General features: G+C 44.8%; 1 protein-coding gene across 1 annotated transcript in view; it reads left to right on the top strand.

Annotated features, from left to right (window-relative positions):
• Nucleotides 1-19,961, top strand: part of LOC124144642 (son of sevenless homolog 1-like) — a 37,004-nt gene that overhangs the window by 15,892 nt on the left and 1,151 nt on the right. The window contains exons 11-22 of the mRNA XM_046514175.2: nucleotides 669-863; nucleotides 2,113-2,317; nucleotides 4,474-4,686; nucleotides 13,076-13,195; nucleotides 13,842-13,998; nucleotides 14,165-14,266; nucleotides 14,967-15,122; nucleotides 16,185-16,367; nucleotides 16,795-16,912; nucleotides 17,218-17,390; nucleotides 17,595-17,711; nucleotides 18,741-18,981. Of these exons, the coding sequence (XP_046370131.1) occupies nucleotides 669-863; nucleotides 2,113-2,317; nucleotides 4,474-4,686; nucleotides 13,076-13,195; nucleotides 13,842-13,998; nucleotides 14,165-14,266; nucleotides 14,967-15,122; nucleotides 16,185-16,367; nucleotides 16,795-16,912; nucleotides 17,218-17,390; nucleotides 17,595-17,711; nucleotides 18,741-18,981 (1,980 nt within the window). The remainder of the gene's footprint in view (nucleotides 1-668; nucleotides 864-2,112; nucleotides 2,318-4,473; nucleotides 4,687-13,075; nucleotides 13,196-13,841; nucleotides 13,999-14,164; nucleotides 14,267-14,966; nucleotides 15,123-16,184; nucleotides 16,368-16,794; nucleotides 16,913-17,217; nucleotides 17,391-17,594; nucleotides 17,712-18,740; nucleotides 18,982-19,961) is intronic.

Genomic DNA, 19,961 nt, shown 5'->3' with positions numbered 1-19,961 from the left:
CAGACTTGAATTTTACAGGCTGCTGTCATGTAGCTGGAATATTGATGAGAGCGCCGTTAAAGGAAATTGAAATGATATGGCTGGAATGTGACTAGTTGTGGCTTACAAATAATTAACTCAGCACTACATTTTGATTCTTGTCCTAACACGTGTCATAAGTGGTCGCGATCTCAGTTCACAGTGGGGTTGTGCTTTTGATGAGCTTTGAACCTGCTAACCCGTTACAGAGTTCAGTTATTACACCAACTCTCACAGTAAATGAAGAATAGGTCTTCAGCAACCCATGCATGCCGTAAAGGGTGACTATGCTTGTCGTAAAAGGCGACTAACGGGATCGGGTGGTCAGGCTCGCAGACTTGGTTGATGCATGTCATCGATCCCAATTGCGTGGATCGATGCTCATGATATTAATCACTGGATTGTCTGGTCCAGACTCGATTATTTACAGACCGCCGTCATATAGCTGGAATATTGCTGAGTGCGGCGTTAAACAACAAACCAACCAACAGTAAATGAAGCATTGTCTGACAGAAACATAATCATTGAGCATTCTAGGGAAATGAGCACATTGATAAACACATACTGATTCCTCATCAAGTACAATGTACTGGCTACTTTCTGTCCTTGCAGGAACGCCTGTGTTTATCCAATCTTATGTTGTTGTTCAGATGGGATCTTGACCAAGTACACCAGTCGGCGCCCGTCAGAGCGATATGTCTTCCTGTTTGATGGTCTGATCATCCTATGCAAGAAAAACCTGAATGCAAGGAGATCATCGGGAACCGTGTCTATTCCAGAGTACAAACTAAAGGAAAAGTACTTCGTTCGTAAAGTAGAGATTTTGGACAAGGAAGACACTGAAGGTAGGATACCAGTGTACATGTAGATGGACTTCACAATGTATTCCCGTCGTATAGCTGGAATATAGCTGAGTGCAGCGTTAAACATTAAACAAACAAACACAATGTATTCATGTTGTGAGCTTGTGAAGAACCTGGCTGGTCAGTTATTCTAGGAGAAACTTTACTGGTTTGAGGGTGCTTTGTAAGTTTAATTTACTTTAGGAATTAGGGCATGGGAGACTGGTATCAGCAATGTATTTAGAAAGGCCTCAAAATGCTGGGTATTCTGAGGTAAATAAATTTGATAACAAACACTGTTCATAAAGCTTACAAAATGTTTATCTACATGAATATCTGGGGTAGTGGGTTAGCCTAGTGGTTAAAGCGTTCGCTCATCACGCCGAAGACCTGGTTCGATTCCCCATGTGGGTACAATGTGTGAAGCCTATTTCTGGTGTCCCCCGCCATTAAATTGCTGGAGTATTGCTAAAAGCGGCGTAACACCATACTCACTCTTTACATGACTATCTGTGTGAATATGAAACCTGTAATATTGTACAAAACTTTGTTTGTCAGTAAGGAAGGTTTGAGTTTGGGATTCATGTCAAATTGTGTGATTTATATAGATTTACCACTGTCCTTTTGTCTTGACTCATGGAAAATTATCTCGGTAATAACTAATTCTCTGGTTCTAAGGGAGATCCTGCTTCAGACAAAACAGCCCGACATAAATACATAAGAGACAATATATTTTGTTTTCTGTACTGTCTTGGTCTGGGTGGCCCAGTCATCTAATGCATTGCAATTTGCTGTACAGAGTTGTGTCCCTCGCATGCCCGAAACCTGTGATTGTTGGTTCAAATCCCTTTTCGCCCTCATTATGTTTCTAGGTTTGTCCACACCATATCTATGCTTGTGGGTTTCACCAAAGTTGTAAACGCCCGTGACCTGCAGCACTGAACTCCCATATTAAATTGACACTAAGTGATATAACTAGCAGACTGTTCAAAGCGGCATTAAACCCAACTCACTCACTTGGTCCATATGTCCAGGATCAGGAGGGAGAGTAAAAAGAATTGTTTGATATGATAATTAATACTAAAAACTCTTAAAATAAAGTTTCAATTTTCTGACATTTGCATCATAAGGCCTGGCAGTTCATGACTTTTCCACACTAGAATTACCCCAGCATAGGCGTCCCGCTTGCACCTGTCTCTTTTTTTAAAATGTCCTGAGACATTTCCCTGAATGTGAAAATGTTGTTTTCCAGAACTGAAGAATGCCTTTGAGATTGTGCCCCGAGACCATGCTGGTAGCATCACCCTTTATGCCAAGTCTGCCGAGGAGAAGGCCAACTGGATGGCGGCTCTCTTCTCCCTGCAGACACGGAGTAACCTCGAGCGCATCCTGGACGGCATTCTGCGAGATGAGGAGAAGCAGCATCCACTCCGTCTACCCTCTCCAGATTTATACAGGTGAGTCTTTTGGGGGATTCGGGTAGCCTAGTGGTTAAAACCTTGGTTCGTCCCTCTGTAAACCTGGGTTCAATCTCATGGGTACAGTATGAAGAAATTATGTAAGGCCTAAAGTGAAGTATCTTATTGGGAGTGACATTTTAAGAATATCATTCAGCCTCCATGGAGACTCTGTTCATGTAAGGTGTAATGAAGAGAATATTGAGAAGTAACACATCATTAGCACCTTTCCTGTCCACATTTTGAGCTAAATGTAGATTTTATGAGTTATATAGTCTTTTATTCATGATCGAGTGGGCCATCAGTCCATATGTATACAGTAATATGGTCCACTACGATATATGTGGTACAGAGAAGGATCATTGTCATGGTATATTTCTCCTAACAAGTATTGCGTAGTGGATATATACTCAATTCCAAAAGAAACGCACACCCTAAAGTGTGGACATACTGAGAGTAGCCGTTGACAACCAATGCACTGTGTTTGCTGACACAGGTCGGTGGTTGTTGGTATGTTTCACTAGAGTGCCTTCAGCACCCAACAATCCATGTTTCACATTTGCGTTTAGCTTGTCCTCAGAAAGACACGTTCTGGCCATTTTTACTCCATCTTCCCGAGGCAAAGGAGTTAACTGACTATAAAAGTCCAGTTTCCACCCTTTCCGAACTATGCTGGTATTATGGAGTTACGTTTTGTCTGGAGTAACGAGTCTATCCATAGTCCAATCAAAATCGCGCACCGAAATCAAAATCTAGTTCGTGAACTGTCGTGCAGATTTCGACCGATAGCAGGATTTGCAAAGCATGTGCATCGCCAATTCATTGTCAGCAGATATTTTCCAAATCCTTTCATGTTTTTAATCAAGGTGCTCACGTGATTTGGTGCATTTCGCGATGTAAAACCCGTTTTATCACAATATAGATATTGATTATCGATCCGATTGTCCTGACTGGGCGCCACCATTTTGTGTGAAGCAAATGCATGTGATACGAGAGTTGGAATCTGATTGGTCCATAGGAGAGGCTTAGAAGGGACATAATTGGTAATAGCCACTGGTGGCGCAACGATCGAGCCCAGTAATTCCAGCCTAGTTCGGCAAGGTTGGAAACTGGACTTTAAAAGTCAGTTAACTCCCTTGCCTCGGGAAGATGTTTTTACTCATGGATATGAACAGTCTCTGTTCAGAGTTTGAATCTAAGATGATGCTTGGAACGTGTCTAGACATGTTATTCTAGCACTGTGTGTCTTTTGTTGTGCAAATATATCACTTTTATTGGATTTAATGTGATCGGAAGTTACAATACGAGAGGTGTGTTTCTTTTGGAACTTAGTATATCATCTAATGCTATGGGCAATGCTTTCTTGCTTACTTGACATTAATACATTAAATATATTGAATAATGGCATCAGAAAGAAATTCTCTTTCAAATCAGAATATGCTGAACAGACAAGTATCATACAGTTACATTAACCACTTAGGCAAGTTTAAAAAGTATTTGTTTCTCTTAACTTTTTTCAAAACTGATTGGGTAGGGAGGAACATTTTATATTTATATTTTATCATTTCACAAATCTATGCAAGTATACTTGATTCTGATATGTCACATGGCCAACCCCTCTTCAGCTTGAAGTGTAAAGAGACATGGTGACCATGGATAGGTTCCCTACAAATCTGACACACTTTAAATGGCGTGGTGTGTGCAAAAAGTTGAATCATTGACAAAAACGGATTTGACTTACAAAAAGTCGTATCTTATCAGTACATAAGCATCAAGGGGCCGAGGTAATTTTTCAAGCGGGTGAGTGTCGAGAAGCAAAATCTGACAAGTAAATGGCAGTAATGAGTGAAAGAAGTGAAAGATCACTAAGAAGATTTCTTTGATAGGCATTTAGAAGTTGGAGTACTAAGTAAGGATAAAAGTTTATGGATGGATGAACAACTTCTTTGTTACAATTAAGAGCGACGTTTCGGTGTAGGTTCTAACACCGTTATCAAGCAAGTTTTAATTGTAATAAAAAAGTTGTTCATCCATAAATTCTTATTCTTACTTACCTTAAGAAGATTGTTGAGTAGTTGTCTGAGACCTCCATAGGATGGTCGATGGATTTCATCTTGTATATGCTTAGTGCTAAGTCCTTTTCTTCCACCGTACAGGTTTGCAATGAAGGATTCTGAAGAGAACATTGTGTTTGAGGAGAACCAAGACCCGTCTATTGAGAGCCCACTCATCAAGGGCGGGCTGCTCATCAAGCTGGTGGAACGCCTCACCTATCACATGTACGCAGACCCCAAGTTTGTGCGAACATTCCTCACCACCTACCGGTCAATCTGTAGTCCACATGATCTGCTTGACCTTCTTATAGAACGGTATCCTTCTCACGTCTGACTGAGATGTTGTTTCTCAGAAATAATGAAATACATGTACAGTAAAGTAGGTTAAAGGGCAAGTTCACACGGAAATGAACCTATTTTTCTTGTACTTTTTCCACATTAAAAGTGTTAACCTAGAAGTGTCATAGACACAAATATAAAAATATCACAATGAATTAACATATTTTTCGCATTAAAACGATTTATATTATTCACATTTACCAAGTGTTCTATTTCCACAACAAAAACACCATGGCTTATGCCCCTTGCAATATGACGTCATTGGTGCCAATTGATAAACATTATGACGTCATCATGCTTTGTTAGAGCCGCTTCACGTGGTGTAGGTCCAGGTGTGTGATTCTAGCGTCTCAGATGCCAGCCAGCATAGTGTTATGCTGAGTCACCACTGCGCCGGAGTGTGTCGTAGGCCATGTTGTTTACCGCAAACTGGTACTTGATATCTTTTGCGTTGAGAATAGACAGGGACCCAGTTGAATTGGCACCAATTACGTCATAATCTAAGGGGGATAACTCAGGCCTGTTTAGCTCGAAAAACGAAGGCCTCATAACGGCATATCATTTTCACACTATTGTGAGCTTCCTACTTTCACTGTGAAAAAAATGAGTGTATATTTTCAAACACAGATACTAATTAATTCTAAAATTGCGTTTTGTTAAGAAAAAGAAAGAAAGTGATTTTTGCGTGTACACTTCCCCTTTAATAATGAACACGTTTATAAAGAAATAACCAACTGTATTTTTGGTCCTGACCATTTGCTGTATATTTTATCATATAAAATTGATGGATATAATGAACATGTTTATAACGAAAAAACACATGTAGCGAACTGACTGTGTGACAATGTTTTATTTCATAACAAACTGTTAATCGCTGACCTGCTCACGTGTGAGCAATCAACCTATAAAAACATCCACAGCAACATGGGGCTGTTCAAAGCGGTAATAAACAATAATTATTGTAGGCAAATGATTAACTGGATTAAGTGCGGACACCTTGTCCTCAATTTACATCCTCAATTAACAATAAAGCCTTTAAAGCTTGTAACGAACTATGATTATAACCAGCTAAAATTATTTGTTCCTTTTGAGTTCCTTACAGTAGAACTACAAGGGACCGGAGAAATCAGTTTGTTATATACATTGTTTGTTATATACGTTTTCTCTCGGAAATGTCCGCCATGTTGGATTAAACAAACACACTACACGTAATTGCAGCATTGCCCGCCACAATAGCATGTGCTCGTGAAGTGACACTTTGACATGATCTCGTGAAATTTATGTTTGCCTTACAGACAAGATTAGTCCGGTTACAGGTAAGATAAGTATAAAGCAAGTTCAACAAGTTTGAATCAATACCGCTGTTTGTGTTGATTTGCACTGATTGCGTATAGCCAATTGTCAATGACACTTGACACTGAGTGAGATTTCTCAGTTCGCTGTAAACATCAATAATTAGTGGGTTTGGGGCGTGTCAGGGATCAGATATCAGTTTGCTTTATACATGTACGTTAGTTCCTTATTTAGGCACATTTAATGTGATAATATAGAGGAGATAAATCTGAGATTTTGTAACAGTTCGTTGTATCCATTTGTTCGCTCAATCCGTGTTCGTTATATCCATGTTCTACTGTATAACCATAGTTTTCTGTGTAAGGTATAACTTAACCTTTTGTCCTCCTTAGACTAGTATTTCTGTCAATACAAGACTGCAACGAACAAAGTTGTCCTGAAATTGAAATTTCTACTGACAGAAGCAATTTGGTGCTATATGAAATTCTAGTTGTATATTAAAGGTTATAAAGTTAGTTTTAAGTTACTGGTTGACATAATGTGTAAGGATGTCAGAAAATTGCCAGTTTGTCTGTTTTCCTGTACGTTAAGCTTTAATTACATTAAGTAATACGTTACCACTGTTATACCGAGGCTGTTGTCTCCCACAACTGCTGCTATAGCGAAATCTACCACAGAGATCTCAATTACCTCATGCAGCACGTGCGTAGCCACCTAGCTGCCATGTGACACCCTTCACTCTTGTCTCCTTCGTCTGCTTAGCAAGACGTGTTTTCTCCTGCTGAAGCGTTCCTTGAAGATTTGGTGATATTTATTATCGTTTATTCTCTAATAAACTGTGCTTTTATGGGGCGTTGCGGTAGCTACGCTTGGTTATAATTTTCCCGCCGAACGGAAAATTTTTCCCGCCCTTTTTTCTATATACTTGCGGGGTTCGCGTATGCACGTTGTGTTTTACGTTTCCCCTGTTCTTGTATGTTTTGGGGGTTAACATAACTTATTTCTTTAGTACAAGTTATATGTGTATGTTATATGTTCACATTGCTCGTTTATTTTCTTGTGAAAATGTTCGTTTGTGAATCATTGTGGTGCGTGCGTTGTAACCATGTTTTGTTCTTTGTTTCTAGAAAACAATCAATGTCTGACATGGATATGTCCCCTGTCTCCACCCCCTCTACCCCTGCTCCTCGGAGTTGTGGGGTGTGCAGAAAGTTTTTGTCGTCCCGGGATCCCCACGATCGTTGCCCGCGGTGCAGGGTTCCTTGCCAGGAAACCCGGTGCTCCCTGTGCGAAGGTCTGGGACCTGCGGAGTTTGAGCGGTACCGGCTGTGCGCGCAGTCCGTTTCCACCCCTGTGGTGGCCGGTTCGTCCGGTTGGGGCCCCCGTGCGGGCACCTCCTTGTCGGCTGCGGCGGATCCCCTTGCGGCCCTCGGGCTGTCTGGGGCTTCCGTCGCCGCATTGTTGTCGCAAATTGTGGACTCCAAGCTGGCGGCCTTATCGCAAGATAGGCCGCTGGCTGTTCCGTCCCCGGCCTCTTCGGTGGCCGCGGGTTCGGACGCGGGGTCCACCGGTACGGCGCCGGCTGCCGTGGTTACCGGTCCTTCCCCCGAACCGTTGCTTCCGCTATCGGTTAAGGACCGCGTGGCCATGGTGTATGACCTCTTCGAGGACATGCCAAAGCCCCTGCCGATACCGCGGGGTATCCACGGTTCCGTGGGTTCCTCCGAGGTATACGACGAGTCGTCCGACAAGGCTTTCCCGGCATCAACCTTGCTGCGCGGGATTAAGCCGTCTTTGGAGAAAGCCTTCACGGCTGCCTCCGGTCGGGGTCTCCCGTTACCTCCCCCGTCGTGGAGAAAAGGGTCTTTCCCAGTTCATGACCTTGCCTTTCCCGAGGCTGGTCCTTCTGCGGAAGCCCATGTGGAGCGTTTGGGGGTCCGTGCCCCACCGGTTGCCACGGTACCGCAAGGTACCCTGCAACAGCTGGACACCCTCGCTCGACACTCCATGCTGGCTATGTCTCACGGAGACACATACCTGGCTGCGGCGGCCAGTCTGGTCGAAGGTTCTCCCACGGACCGTGACCAGCGCATTTACAACTGCTTGCTCGGTTTGAATGCTTCCCTGGAGTACGTTGCCGGGGCTTCGGCCTTTGTTTCCGGCACGTGCCATTTTCTTCGGCGCCAGTCGTATCTGGTTGCTTCAGGGTTGGACGCTGCCAATCAGGAGGTGCTCCTTTCGCAGCCTTGGTCTGCTCGGACCCTGTTTAATAACAAGATCCCTGGGGTTCTGAAGGAACAACAGGCCGCTGTGTCTGCCGAGGCCTCTCGGCACACACTGGATCTTGTGGGGTCCTTGCATAGGCGCCTGGGTGCCGCTCCGAAGCGGAGCGCGCCCCAGGTTGCTGCGTCCGGCAGGCCTAAGGGGTCGGGTCCTTCTTCCTCCGGGAAGAAGCCCCGCTCTGAGGGCTCCGGTAAGGGTTCTCAGCAGCCCTTTCGCGGGAAGAAGGGGAACTGGGGGAAGCCCAAGTCATCTAAGGACGGCAAGGGCCCCTCCAGGTGACTCTCATTGGAGGGGTTCGTATGCCGACAGCGCCAACTTCGGTTGGCCCGTAGGCGAACCCGAGTCACACGGCCCTGGACAGTTGCGCCTGCCGCAGCCCGTCCGGCCCCCCTCTCTTTTCCCAGTGGGAGCCAGACTCCAGACTTACTGGGAGAATTGGGAACAAGTGTTCGACGACCCGTGGGTGGTCAACACGATTCGGTACGGCTATCGGCTCGATCTCAAAGCAAATCCGCCGCTCACCGTTGCCCCGTCGGCAGGTTTCTATTCGGAAACCGATCTTCCCTTCCTCGCCGATGCCATCGGCAGGTTGGTGGAGAAGAGGGCTGTTCGGGAGTTAGCTCTACCAGAAATAACACCGGGGTTTTACTCCAGGATATTTCTCGTTCCCAAGAAGGACAGTGCCGAACTCAGAATGATTCACAACTTGAAATCGTTCAACGAGTTCTACCTGCGCAAGCCGCCCAAGTTCAGAATGTTGAGCTTGACGGACCTGAAAGCACTGATCATGCCGGCCGACTGGCTAGCTTCGATCGACCTGAAGGATGCTTATCTGCATGTTCCGATTCACTCGGATCATCACAGGTATCTCAGGTTTGTCTTTCAAGGCAGGCACTACGAGTGGGTTGTACTCCCATTCGGTCTTTCGTCCGCTCCCTGGCTGTTCACCCGGTTAACCACCCCCATAGTGGGGTTCCTCCACCGGAGGGGTGTCCGGTACTTCGCGTACCTGGACGACTCGCTAGTAGCAAATCGAATGTCGGACACCCTGTCACGCCATCTCGTTTTCGCACGTCGGCTCTTGGAGCAATTGGGGTGGATTGTCAATCTCCCCAAGAGCGAGTTAACCCCTTCTCAGAACTTGCAGTTCATCGGAGGTCGGTTCAACACGGTGTCCCATCGCCTATTTGTCCCCCCAGACCGGTGGCACAAAATTCAGGCGATGATTGCCAAAGTCTTAGCGGTGCAACAGACTGTTCACTTTTGGGAACAGCTGTTAGGGCTACTTGTATCAGCCCAGGACTGCACCGTACGGGGTCGTCTCCAACTCCGCCCGCTGCAACGGTTTTTAATCCAGTTGTTAGCAACGGAGGTGAACAGTGCGACCGTCGCCCTCCCGGATCGGCTCCGACCGCATCTGGAGTGGTGGACGGTCCCTTACAATGTCTTATCAGGAGTCTCTATGCGGCCCTACCGGGCCACGTTGAACCTGTATACAGACGCCTCTCTAGGAGGCTGGGGCGCCCATCTAGAGGGGGAGGTGAGCTCGGGGCTGTGGTGCGTAGACGAACTAGGTCTTCACATCAATTGTCTCGAGTTCAAGGCAGTGATCAATGCAGTCAATCACTGGAAGCATCGTCTCGTCGACGCCTGGCTCATGCTGGCGACCGACAACACGACGGTAGTGTCCTATGTGAACAAACTGGGGGGAACCCACAGTCACTCGCTGCTCGATTTCACGTTCGAGTTTTACGCTCTGGTGGACAGTGTCCCGTGCCAGATACGCGCCCGTCACATCCCAGGTGTGCGGAACGTACTGGCCGATGCTCTATCGAGGCCTCGGGATCCGAGCCCCACAGAGTGGATGCTGAACCCAGTAGTGTTTCAGTGGCTGTGCGAACGTTTGGGTCGTCCGATGGTCGACCTGTTCGCAACGCGGTTCAACAATCAACTCCCGTTGTTTGTATCACCAGTCCCGGACCCGAGGGCCATCGATCACGATGCTCTCGCGTTAGACTGGACGGGCTTGGACGCTTATGCTTACCCGCCGACAGCGTTGATACCACACATTCTAAGCCGGCTTCGAGGAGTTCGCTGTCGAATGTTACTGATCGCTCCCATGTGGCCGAACAGATCGTGGTACCCCGACTTGCTGACCCAGGTCACGCAGTCGCCACTCCCACTGCCTGTGAGACCGGATCTCTTGATCCACCCTCACACCCGTCAGCTTCATCTAAACGCAGGGCAGTTCAATCTGCACGCGTGGATGTTGTCACCGAGCGTCTGAGGAGTAAAGGTTTTTCTCGCCGGGCGTCTCGGGCATACGTTAGTATGCATCGTGATTCTACCCAGAAGGTGTATAATGCACGTTGGGTTATTTTCACGAAGTGGTGTTGTAAACATCACATTCATTCGCCAGATAAGGTATCTGTGCAGGATATTGCTCGTTTCATGTCTCACTTGCGAGAGACCCGGAAACTCTCCGGGGGTTCCATTGCCAACTATGTCTCGTCCGTTGCTACGGTACGGGACGTTGCTATGGGTACCAGTCTCTCCAAAGAGCCGGTGATACGGGGTATTATCAAGGGTTTCAAACAGCACGATCTTAAGAAGGGCCGCCTTCGGGCACCGGCCTGGGATCTTTCCCTAGTGTTGCAATCACTTACGGAAGCTCCGTATGAACCCTTGCATAGTGCTTCGTTCCGGCATGTGACTTGGAAAACAGCATTTCTCCTCTCCTTTGCCACGGCGGCACGTGTATCCGAAATTCATGCACTCGATGTCGCCAAGGTACGATTCGATAGGGGTGACGAAGGAGCGGTCCGCCTGGGCCTGCTCATGGGCTTCGTCGCCAAGAATCAGAGAGTCGGGCAAGCGGAGAGAGAATTCACTGTAAGATCACTCAAAGAAATCTTACATCCTGCTGATACTGAGGACAGAGCGCTGTGTCCGGTTAGGGCCCTTAAGTATTATCTTAAGGCTTCGAATGAACGCAGACAAGGGCGTGACCGTCTGTTCATATCGTGTAACCCTAATCGCACGGTTGACATAACTCGCAACTCGATTGCGTTGTGGCTTCGTTCTGTCATCAATCTGGCGTACCGGTCTCGGGGGTTACCGGTAGCGGGGTCAAACCCGCACGAGATCAGGGCGCTAGCGGCAACATTTGCCCTACACTCGAATATCTCTGTTCACAGAATATTACGAGGTTGTTACTGGCGTTCTGACTCGGTTTTTGCCAATCATTACCTCAGAAAGGTTTCTGATGAAGACGTGGAGGGGGTGCACCGTCTTGGGCCGCTGATCGCGGCACAAGCGGTCATCTAGGGGGTGTGTCCAGCGCAATTTCAAACTCCGCAGTCGTCAGTCCTTGCACGGTGGTCAATCTTGGTCGTCTCCAATGTTCCCACGCCGTGGGTACAGGAGTGGGGGTCCTGCAAACCAGCGCACTCACACCACAGGTGAGGCGGCTTTTTGTGTGTTTTGTCCTTATTTGTATTTTGACAATTATGCATTTAATTGTCGTGTATTCCAACCTTGCGATACATGCTTACGAATACTGGAATTAGGTCACGCGCCTAATGCATACTTTCAGTAGGCTTGCTCTGGGATATACGGTCTGAAGGAAATTAATTTCCCTCTTTTCGACTGTTTAACCTGATCTAAGATTTAGCTCACGCGGATACAGTGTTCTCATCCGCTGCGGCGATGAAATACCTATCCAGTGGGGCCGTTTGGAGTCACCAATCGTTTTGGCAATGACGATTGAGCCTTACGGTATGCGCATGACAGTGCTTTGGTATTCCTATAGGGTAACGCCTAGCTAGGTGCATGCGCATCGAGTGCTTCCGCCTTGGTGTTTACTTCCGCTGGTCGGAAGGAACGCTAGCAGTCAGGATTCGGGTTGTAGGTGCTCCCCACCGCCTACTGTGGTAGTCAGCCTCGTTATAACAGTGGTAACGTATTACTTAATGTAATTTGTAGAATTTTCCTATTCGGAATATTCTATAAGTAATACGTTACCACTGGGCTGCTGCCCGCCCGTCCGTCCCCCGAGCACTTGCTCTCGCAGGAGACAAGAGTGAAGGGTGTCACATGGCAGCTAGGTGGCTACGCACGTGCTGCATGAGGTAATTGAGATCTCTGTGGTAGATTTCGCTATAGCAGCAGTTGTGGGAGACAACAGCCTCGGTATAACAGTGGTAACGTATTACTTATAGAATATTCCGAATAGGAAAATTCTACAAGTTTGGGTATATGTGACCCAGTTGTTTAAGGAGCCAGCAATTGCTGTGCAGTGTTGCATCTCTTAGGTTCAAGTCCTCATTCACCCTGATCAATTTCTGGTGTCCCCTGCCATGATATTGCTGGACTATTGCTAAAAGCGGTGTAAAACCATACCCACCCACCCTCCCTCCCTCCCTCCCTCCCTCACTCACTCACTCACTCACTCACTCACTCACTCACTCACTCACTCACTCACTCGTCCACCCTGATAATGTTATGTTTGTCAGCACCATGCCTGAGCTTGGCTTGTGAGTTTTACCGAAGTGGTAAACATTTACGACTCATAGGTGGATCAAGAGGGCTCCAGGGTGTCCCTCCTTTTAAAGTTGCTGAGTCAGCCCTTGAGACCCCACCTTGGGCTTTTCTCCCATATTAAGCTGACACACCATGAAATACTGAGTTATATTCACTCAAATTCATGGTTAGAAATCAGCTGTTATCCTATAACTAAGTGCAAGATGTTATCATGAGCTCACACATATTGAACCTTAACCGTGTCAAGATTTGATATCCCTGAGTTCCCCAGTGATGACAAAAAATCAGATGAAGTCGACAACAGCCTCCGTACCAGAGAGGATCTCAAGCGCTTCCGCAAAGAATATGTGAAACCTGTGCAATTCCGGTAAGCTGGCTTCCATTTTACTGACTATTGTTTGCAGGGAGGATATGCATTTGTATTACTTGACAGCATATTGATGAGTTTGGACACAGCCATATTTAAATAAACAGGCATTTCCAGCATGGTGAATATGATTGTTATATTCCCTGTAACACCTTCAACTGTGGACTAGTGTGGAATTCCTCAAGATACAACATGAGAACTAGAACATTTTGAATTTTCAAAATATTAAAAATACATATGTATAAACCATAGGTTTGCATGATTTTCAGCATAATGATGATGCTATCACAAGTGCTATATATATGTTAAATACATGTTAAATACAGTCCTACAAAGTTCCCACAAGCTTGAAAAGGCCTTGAAGTTCGCAGTCTGGCCTTACTGAGGCCTTAAGTTTCAATCAGCTTTGAAAAAACCCAAAATTGCAATAAAATGCTTGCAAAGGCCATAGATTTGGCAACCATTTTAAACTGCTGTTAAATAGATATATAGCAATAACTGTTTCTCTAATATGTAACAAAAGATTAGTCAATAACTTGATAGGTTCATAAGATTGACACATGTGATCATTACCTTGAGAAGGCCTTATACAGGCCTTATGGTGACAGGTTGTGTATGAAGCATGTTGTATTGTGTGTGTGTTCAGAGTGGTGAATGTGCTGCGACACTGGGTGGACCACCACTACTATGACTTCGAGCGGGATAGAAGCTTGCTGGATAAGCTGACAAAGTTCCTGCAGACTGTCAAGGGCAAGGCCATGAAGAAGATGGCCGACTCCATCATGAAGGTCATACAGAGGAGGGTACGTCAAATATGTTTCTTTGTGTGGAAGTCCATAGAAACTGAGGAGGGTACGTCAAATATGTTTCTTTGTGTAGAAGTCCATACAAACTGATGTTACTGTGATCATTCATTTTGTGTGGAAATGAATTTGTTCCGATATGTATACCTTTTTTGTTTCCTTGCAGTGTGAAAGTACAAATCCTGGGAGAGAATTTACATATCAAAAACAGCCCCCTTCCATAGAATGGCATATTGCGAAAAGAACAGACGATTATGACCTTATGACTGTAAGTATTGTCAACATATTTGTGTGAGTAGCAGTACATTATGATTTTCTGACCGACGAGGGTAATCTATTTAGTGAAGGTCTGCTAAGCAATCTGTTGTATGTCTAGTGAATCGTATTACTGTTATATATTGCCCATAGAGGAAGAGGGGTTATAAGGATGACTTTTCAATATTTTTAGAGTTGCATATCTGCATTTCTCAGTGCTGTTGGTTGAAGTTATATGACAGTATAATGTGATCTAATGATCATGTCACAAATTGATAGCGTCAGGAACAATCAGCTTGGAACTTACACCATATATTCACTTGGGACAGGGGCGGTGGGGTAGCCTTGTGGTTAAAATGTTGGCTCGTCACATTGAAGGCCCGGGTTTGATTCCCCACATGGGTACAATGTGTGAAGCCTGTTTTTCGGTGTGCCCTGCCATGATATTGCTGGAATATTGCTAAAAGCGGCATAAAACCATATGAACGGACGAACGGATGAACGGACAAACGAACGACATCTAATCTGTAATTCTGGATATTCTTTAAATATATCTTGCTCGCCACTCATCATGTTCAAGAAATTCTTTTAGATTCTCTGTGAAATCTTCTAAGTCTAATTTTGAATTTACCTAGTCCACTGACACAGACTAAGCGTGAGGGAGAGTGTTGGTTGTAATAGAATCCTTCATCACATTATACATGTGTTCCCAGCTTCACCCCATAGAGATCGCCAGGCAGGTGACGCTGCTGGAGTTTGACTTGTACCGAGCTGTGAAACCATCTGAACTGGTTGGCAGTCCCTGGATCAAGAAGGACAAGATGAAGACATCACCCAACCTACTGAAGATGATTCACTTCTCAACCATGGTAAACTGTTTGTCTTTGTATGAGTTGAATTGACTTGTGCTTAGATTTATGTAAATTTAAACACACTGTGTCATCCAAGTTACAGCTATTTGCTGTGCAGAGTTGTTTCCCTTGCGTACACCAGAAACCTGGGACCTATTTTTCTAGGTTTGTCAGATTATTCCTGTGCTCTTAGACCTGCATCATAATGGGCTTTCCTCCCACATCAAGCTGATACTGTTCCAGGTGGTTTCAAACCCAAATCACTCACTCATTCACTCACTCATCAGTGCAAGTATGTTCCATAAACAATATGCTTGTCGTAAGAAGAGACTAACTGGATGGGGTGGTCAGGCTGGCAGACATGGTTGATGCATGTCATCGATCCAAATTGCGTGGATCGATGCTCATGATGTCAATCACTGGATTGTTTGGTCCAGACTTGATTATTTACAGGCTGCCATCATATAGCTGGCAAATTGCTGAGTGCGGCGTTAAACAACAAACCAACCAACCAACCAACCAACATAAACTTCAAGTGAAAAAATATTGAACAATTGAATTAGGCTTCTTCTTTTTTAGAGAGGGTGTGGTAGCCTATTTGTTATAGTGTTTGTTGGTCACCCCCAAGTCCCAGGTTCAAGATGGGTACAATGTGTGAAACCCATCTCTGGAGTCCCAACTGTCATGGCTGGAGTGTTGGCCTAAAATATTGGAAGGTGGCATAAAACCAGCTCATTCATTGGTCCAGGCCTGTTTTGACGTAAAGCTCTGTGCATGTTGTATTGTAGGCTGAAGAGCAGTGATTGACATTAAAAGAAATTACCAGGCTTCCATCAGGACCCACAGACTTGAGAAGCTGTAGACCCTGGCTAAACCCCTTGAGGCTCTCATTAAAAAAACTGCAGCTTATTGTGATAAATAAATTGACCCGCAGGTAGCCCATAAGGACCCATACAAATTTGAAACTACTGGCCTGGCACAAGATATACCTGCCACAGCCTACGGGAACATGCTTATTTCGGAGACTGCTGAAGAGACTTGTAAGGATGTTACTGGAATTGTGATTGCTCTGTTTTGCAGTTCACATTCTGGCTGGAGAAATGTATTATAGAAGCCGAGAACCTGGAGGAGCGTGTAGCCATCGTGTCGCGGATCCTAGAGATCATGCATGTCTTCCAGGAGCTCAACAACTTCAATGGCGTCCTCGAGGTCGTCAGTGCTCTCAACTCAGCACCTGTTTATCGACTAGAAAACACCTTTAAGGTATGTTTTGATGAGAAGTTTTCAATTAACAATTACATTGTAGGTCACCAGAAAGTAAATTTTAATGCCCATGTTGTGAGAAAATGTATGTTGTGTTCTCCATGAGTAATTTAGGAAAACTAAATGTAGATAGTACTGATTTTAGCGGAAATTTAAGGAAAGTCCTGTCTGGGGTTAATCTTACTATACTGAACAAAAAAAAGTTTTCATGGATCATGGATATACTTGGGGATGTTTTTTGTCGTGAAGTCTGAGCACAAAATTTCATATAAATATCCCCAAAACATTCATGATGCCTAACTTTTTGTTCAATATACAAGATGATGTCATGTTTTGATGTCCCTGCTACCAGTTCCTGGGTTGATTTCATTAATACAGCTGAATACCAGTGACTTGCAAGACACTCACTCAACTGCTTGTGTTGTAGGAGATTCCTAACAAGTACCTCCGGGCATATGATGAAGCCAATGAACTCAACTCTGATCATTTGCAGAAGTACAAAGTTAAACTCCGCTCAATAAACCCACCTTGTGTGCCATTCTTGGGTAAGTAGCATGTAGACTTGATTTGAAGATGTTACTACCAACAGAGGGCTGCCAACGGGTAGCCTAGTGGTTAAAGCGTTTGCTCATCACGCCGAAGACACAGGTTTGATTCCTGACATGGGTACAATGTGTGAAGCCCATTTCTGGTGTCCCCTGCCGTGATATTGCTGGAATATTGCTGAAAGCGGCGTAAAATTATACTCACTCACTCACTACTACCAGCAGACATCTGTGCACATTTACAGTGAGGAATGTTTTATTTACATTTTTTATTTACGAATATATATTTGATTTGCCTCGCCCAGGTATGTACCTGACAAATATCCTGAAGACAGAAGAAGGGAACCCAGACTTCCTGCAAAACCGGCATCCAGGGCTGATTAACTTCAGCAAGAGAAGAAAGGTGGCGGAAATAACAGGGGAGATTCAGCAGTACCAGAACCAACCTTATTGTCTCTCTGCAGAGACCTCGATCAGGGTAGGGAAACACTGTCTAACAATAATATAGCCGTAATGTTTAAACTTTGATGGTAATTTTTCAATAGTAAAATGCCCTTGCTAGTTCTCTTCAATACCTACAACTGTCTTCACATGTGCTCACATATCATGACAGCTCCAATTGTATTGCAGATTCCTGTTTTTGAGAAAGTGGGATGTGTTTAAATGTGTTTTGTTTCCTCAGGAATTCTTTGAGAGTTTGAATCCACTGGAAGGCATGTCTGAGAAAGACTTCAACGACATGTTGTATGCCAAGTCATTGGAGATAGAACCGAGAGGAGCCAAACAGGTTCCCAAGTTTGTAAGTCATTTTCCTCTCCTGTATCTTGTGTTGCATTGCAGGATTCCATAATATCAGTGTTATTATTGTTACTTGTTATCAGCAAATGAAGGGGCATTTCATTCTATCTATAGGGGCGGTGGGGTAGCCTGGTGGATGAAGCTTTCACTCATCACACCGAAGGCTCTGGTACGATTCCCCACATAGGTACAATGTGTGAAGCCCATTTCACACATCGCCTGTATTGATGGAATATTTCTTAGATCAGTGTGTGCCCTACTCATTCTCACAGATTGAAATTTGCTTTTACTGATTTTAGTCCGGAAAAAAGGGAAAAGTACTGACATACTCTCAGGGCTAGATTTCCATGAAACAGTCTACTGGCGATCTGGGCCAGATAATGTTGAGAAGAACTGCTTCAAGCCAGCTCCGTGTGGACAAATTAGATGTTCTTGCTGGGCCTGTGTTGATTTGTTGAATGCCAGCAATGATGAATTATTTTGATATGTTTATTGAGAAAAGAATGTGACTGAAATATGCTCTCATAATATCACATCAAGATTATTAAAGGAGATAATCACTTCTCGTTTTTCTGTTGTGTAAACAAAATGATTTTATTTTTAAAACTGGGGCAGTGGGGTAGCCTTGTGGTTAAAGTGTTCTCTTATCACACTGAAAGCCCAGGTTCTATTCCCCACATGGGTACAATGTGTGAAACCTGTTTCTGGAGTCCCTGCTGTGATGTTGCTGGAATATTGCTGGAATATTGCTGAAAGTGGCGTAAAGCAAAATCTCACTCAGTTCAAGCTGTGTTTGAAAGTTCAGGGGTCTAGCCATAACCCTAATGTCAGCAGTTAAAGATTATGGGGATCCCAAATTCAAATATCATTGGAGATCACCCCAAGGAAGCCAGGTGTCCTTTTAATCCAGAACACTGTCAAATATATTTAGTGGTCCGGATTGGCCACATGCTTTTTCTGACACTGTAATTGTCTCAAAGTAAGTGTAAGAATGTGGAGTATTTGAATGACACTATGGCACTGTTCACAGCCCAAGAAGTTTCTGGAGTACTCTTTAAAGTCCCCTGGTGTTAAGCCCATGGCCAACCGACACAGCACATCAACCCGGAGTGTCTTCCCCATCGGCTTCCCTGCTCCTGTGAAGAGCCCGGAGGATACAGAGTCTAATGAGGCTGCTGCCACGCCCCCTCTCACCCCCTGCAGTCCCCTCACCCCCCCACACACTGCCACTGGGAGCAGCTTCAACAATGTGTTTGATCACGGAATTGCCAGTAAGTACTCATGAAGTAGGAGTTACAGTTTATGGAACCTGTATGGTTTCTTTCTGGGATTGGGGGGGTGGGGTAGCCTATTGGCTAAAGAGAGCTCGCTCGTCTCGCCGAAGACCTGGGTTCATTTTCCACATGCGTAAAATGTGTGAAGCCCATTTCTGGTGTCCCCTGCCGTTGTATTGCTGGAATATTGATGACAGCGGCGAAAACCATCCTTACTCACTCTTTCAGGGATTCTGGGTGTAAGTACAGTAAACTATGTTTATACTGAACATGTTTATAACGAACTGGCGGATATAACAAACTATTTTTTTTGGTCCTGGCCATTTGCTATAAAAATGATGTAGATGTGCCAACAACCAACTACAGACCCGTGAAGATCTAGGTTAGAATAGGTCTTCAGCGACCCATGCTTGCTGTAAAAGGCGACTATGCTTGTCATGAGAGGCAACTAACAGGATCGGGTTGTCAGGCTCGCTGACTTGGTTGATGCATGTCAGCGTATCCCAGTTGTGTGGATCGATGCTCATGATGTCAATCACTGGATTGTTTGGTTCAGACTCGATTATTTACAGACCACAGTCATATAGCTGGAATATTGCTGAGTGCAGCATTTGAAAACAAACAATCAAACAAAAAAAACACATACGGTTTTAAGAAACTAAAATTGGTTATAACCGTAGTTTACTGTACACAGGTCCTGCTCATGATGTCAATCACTGAATTGTCTGGTTCAGACTCGATTATTTACAGACCACAGTCATATAGCTGGAATATTGCTGAGTGCAGCATTTGAAAACAAACAATCAAACAAAAAAACCACATACGGTTTTAAGAAACTAAAATTGGTTATAACCGTAGTTTACTGTACACTTGGTTGATTATGAATGATTGTGCACCAAGATGTGGGTTGTTGCTCAAAATATCAATTACTGGATTGTCTGGTCCTGACGCCATTATAAACAGGCCATGGTCATATA

This window comes from Haliotis rufescens, unplaced genomic scaffold (genome assembly GCF_023055435.1).
Source record: "Haliotis rufescens isolate VD_foot unplaced genomic scaffold, xgHalRufe1.0.p SCAF_3, whole genome shotgun sequence".
In the NCBI taxonomy this organism is placed as follows: Eukaryota; Metazoa; Mollusca; class Gastropoda; order Lepetellida; family Haliotidae; genus Haliotis; species Haliotis rufescens.
The sequence above is the reverse complement of the archived record's forward strand: the minus strand, read 5'-3'. Positions and strand labels throughout refer to the sequence as shown.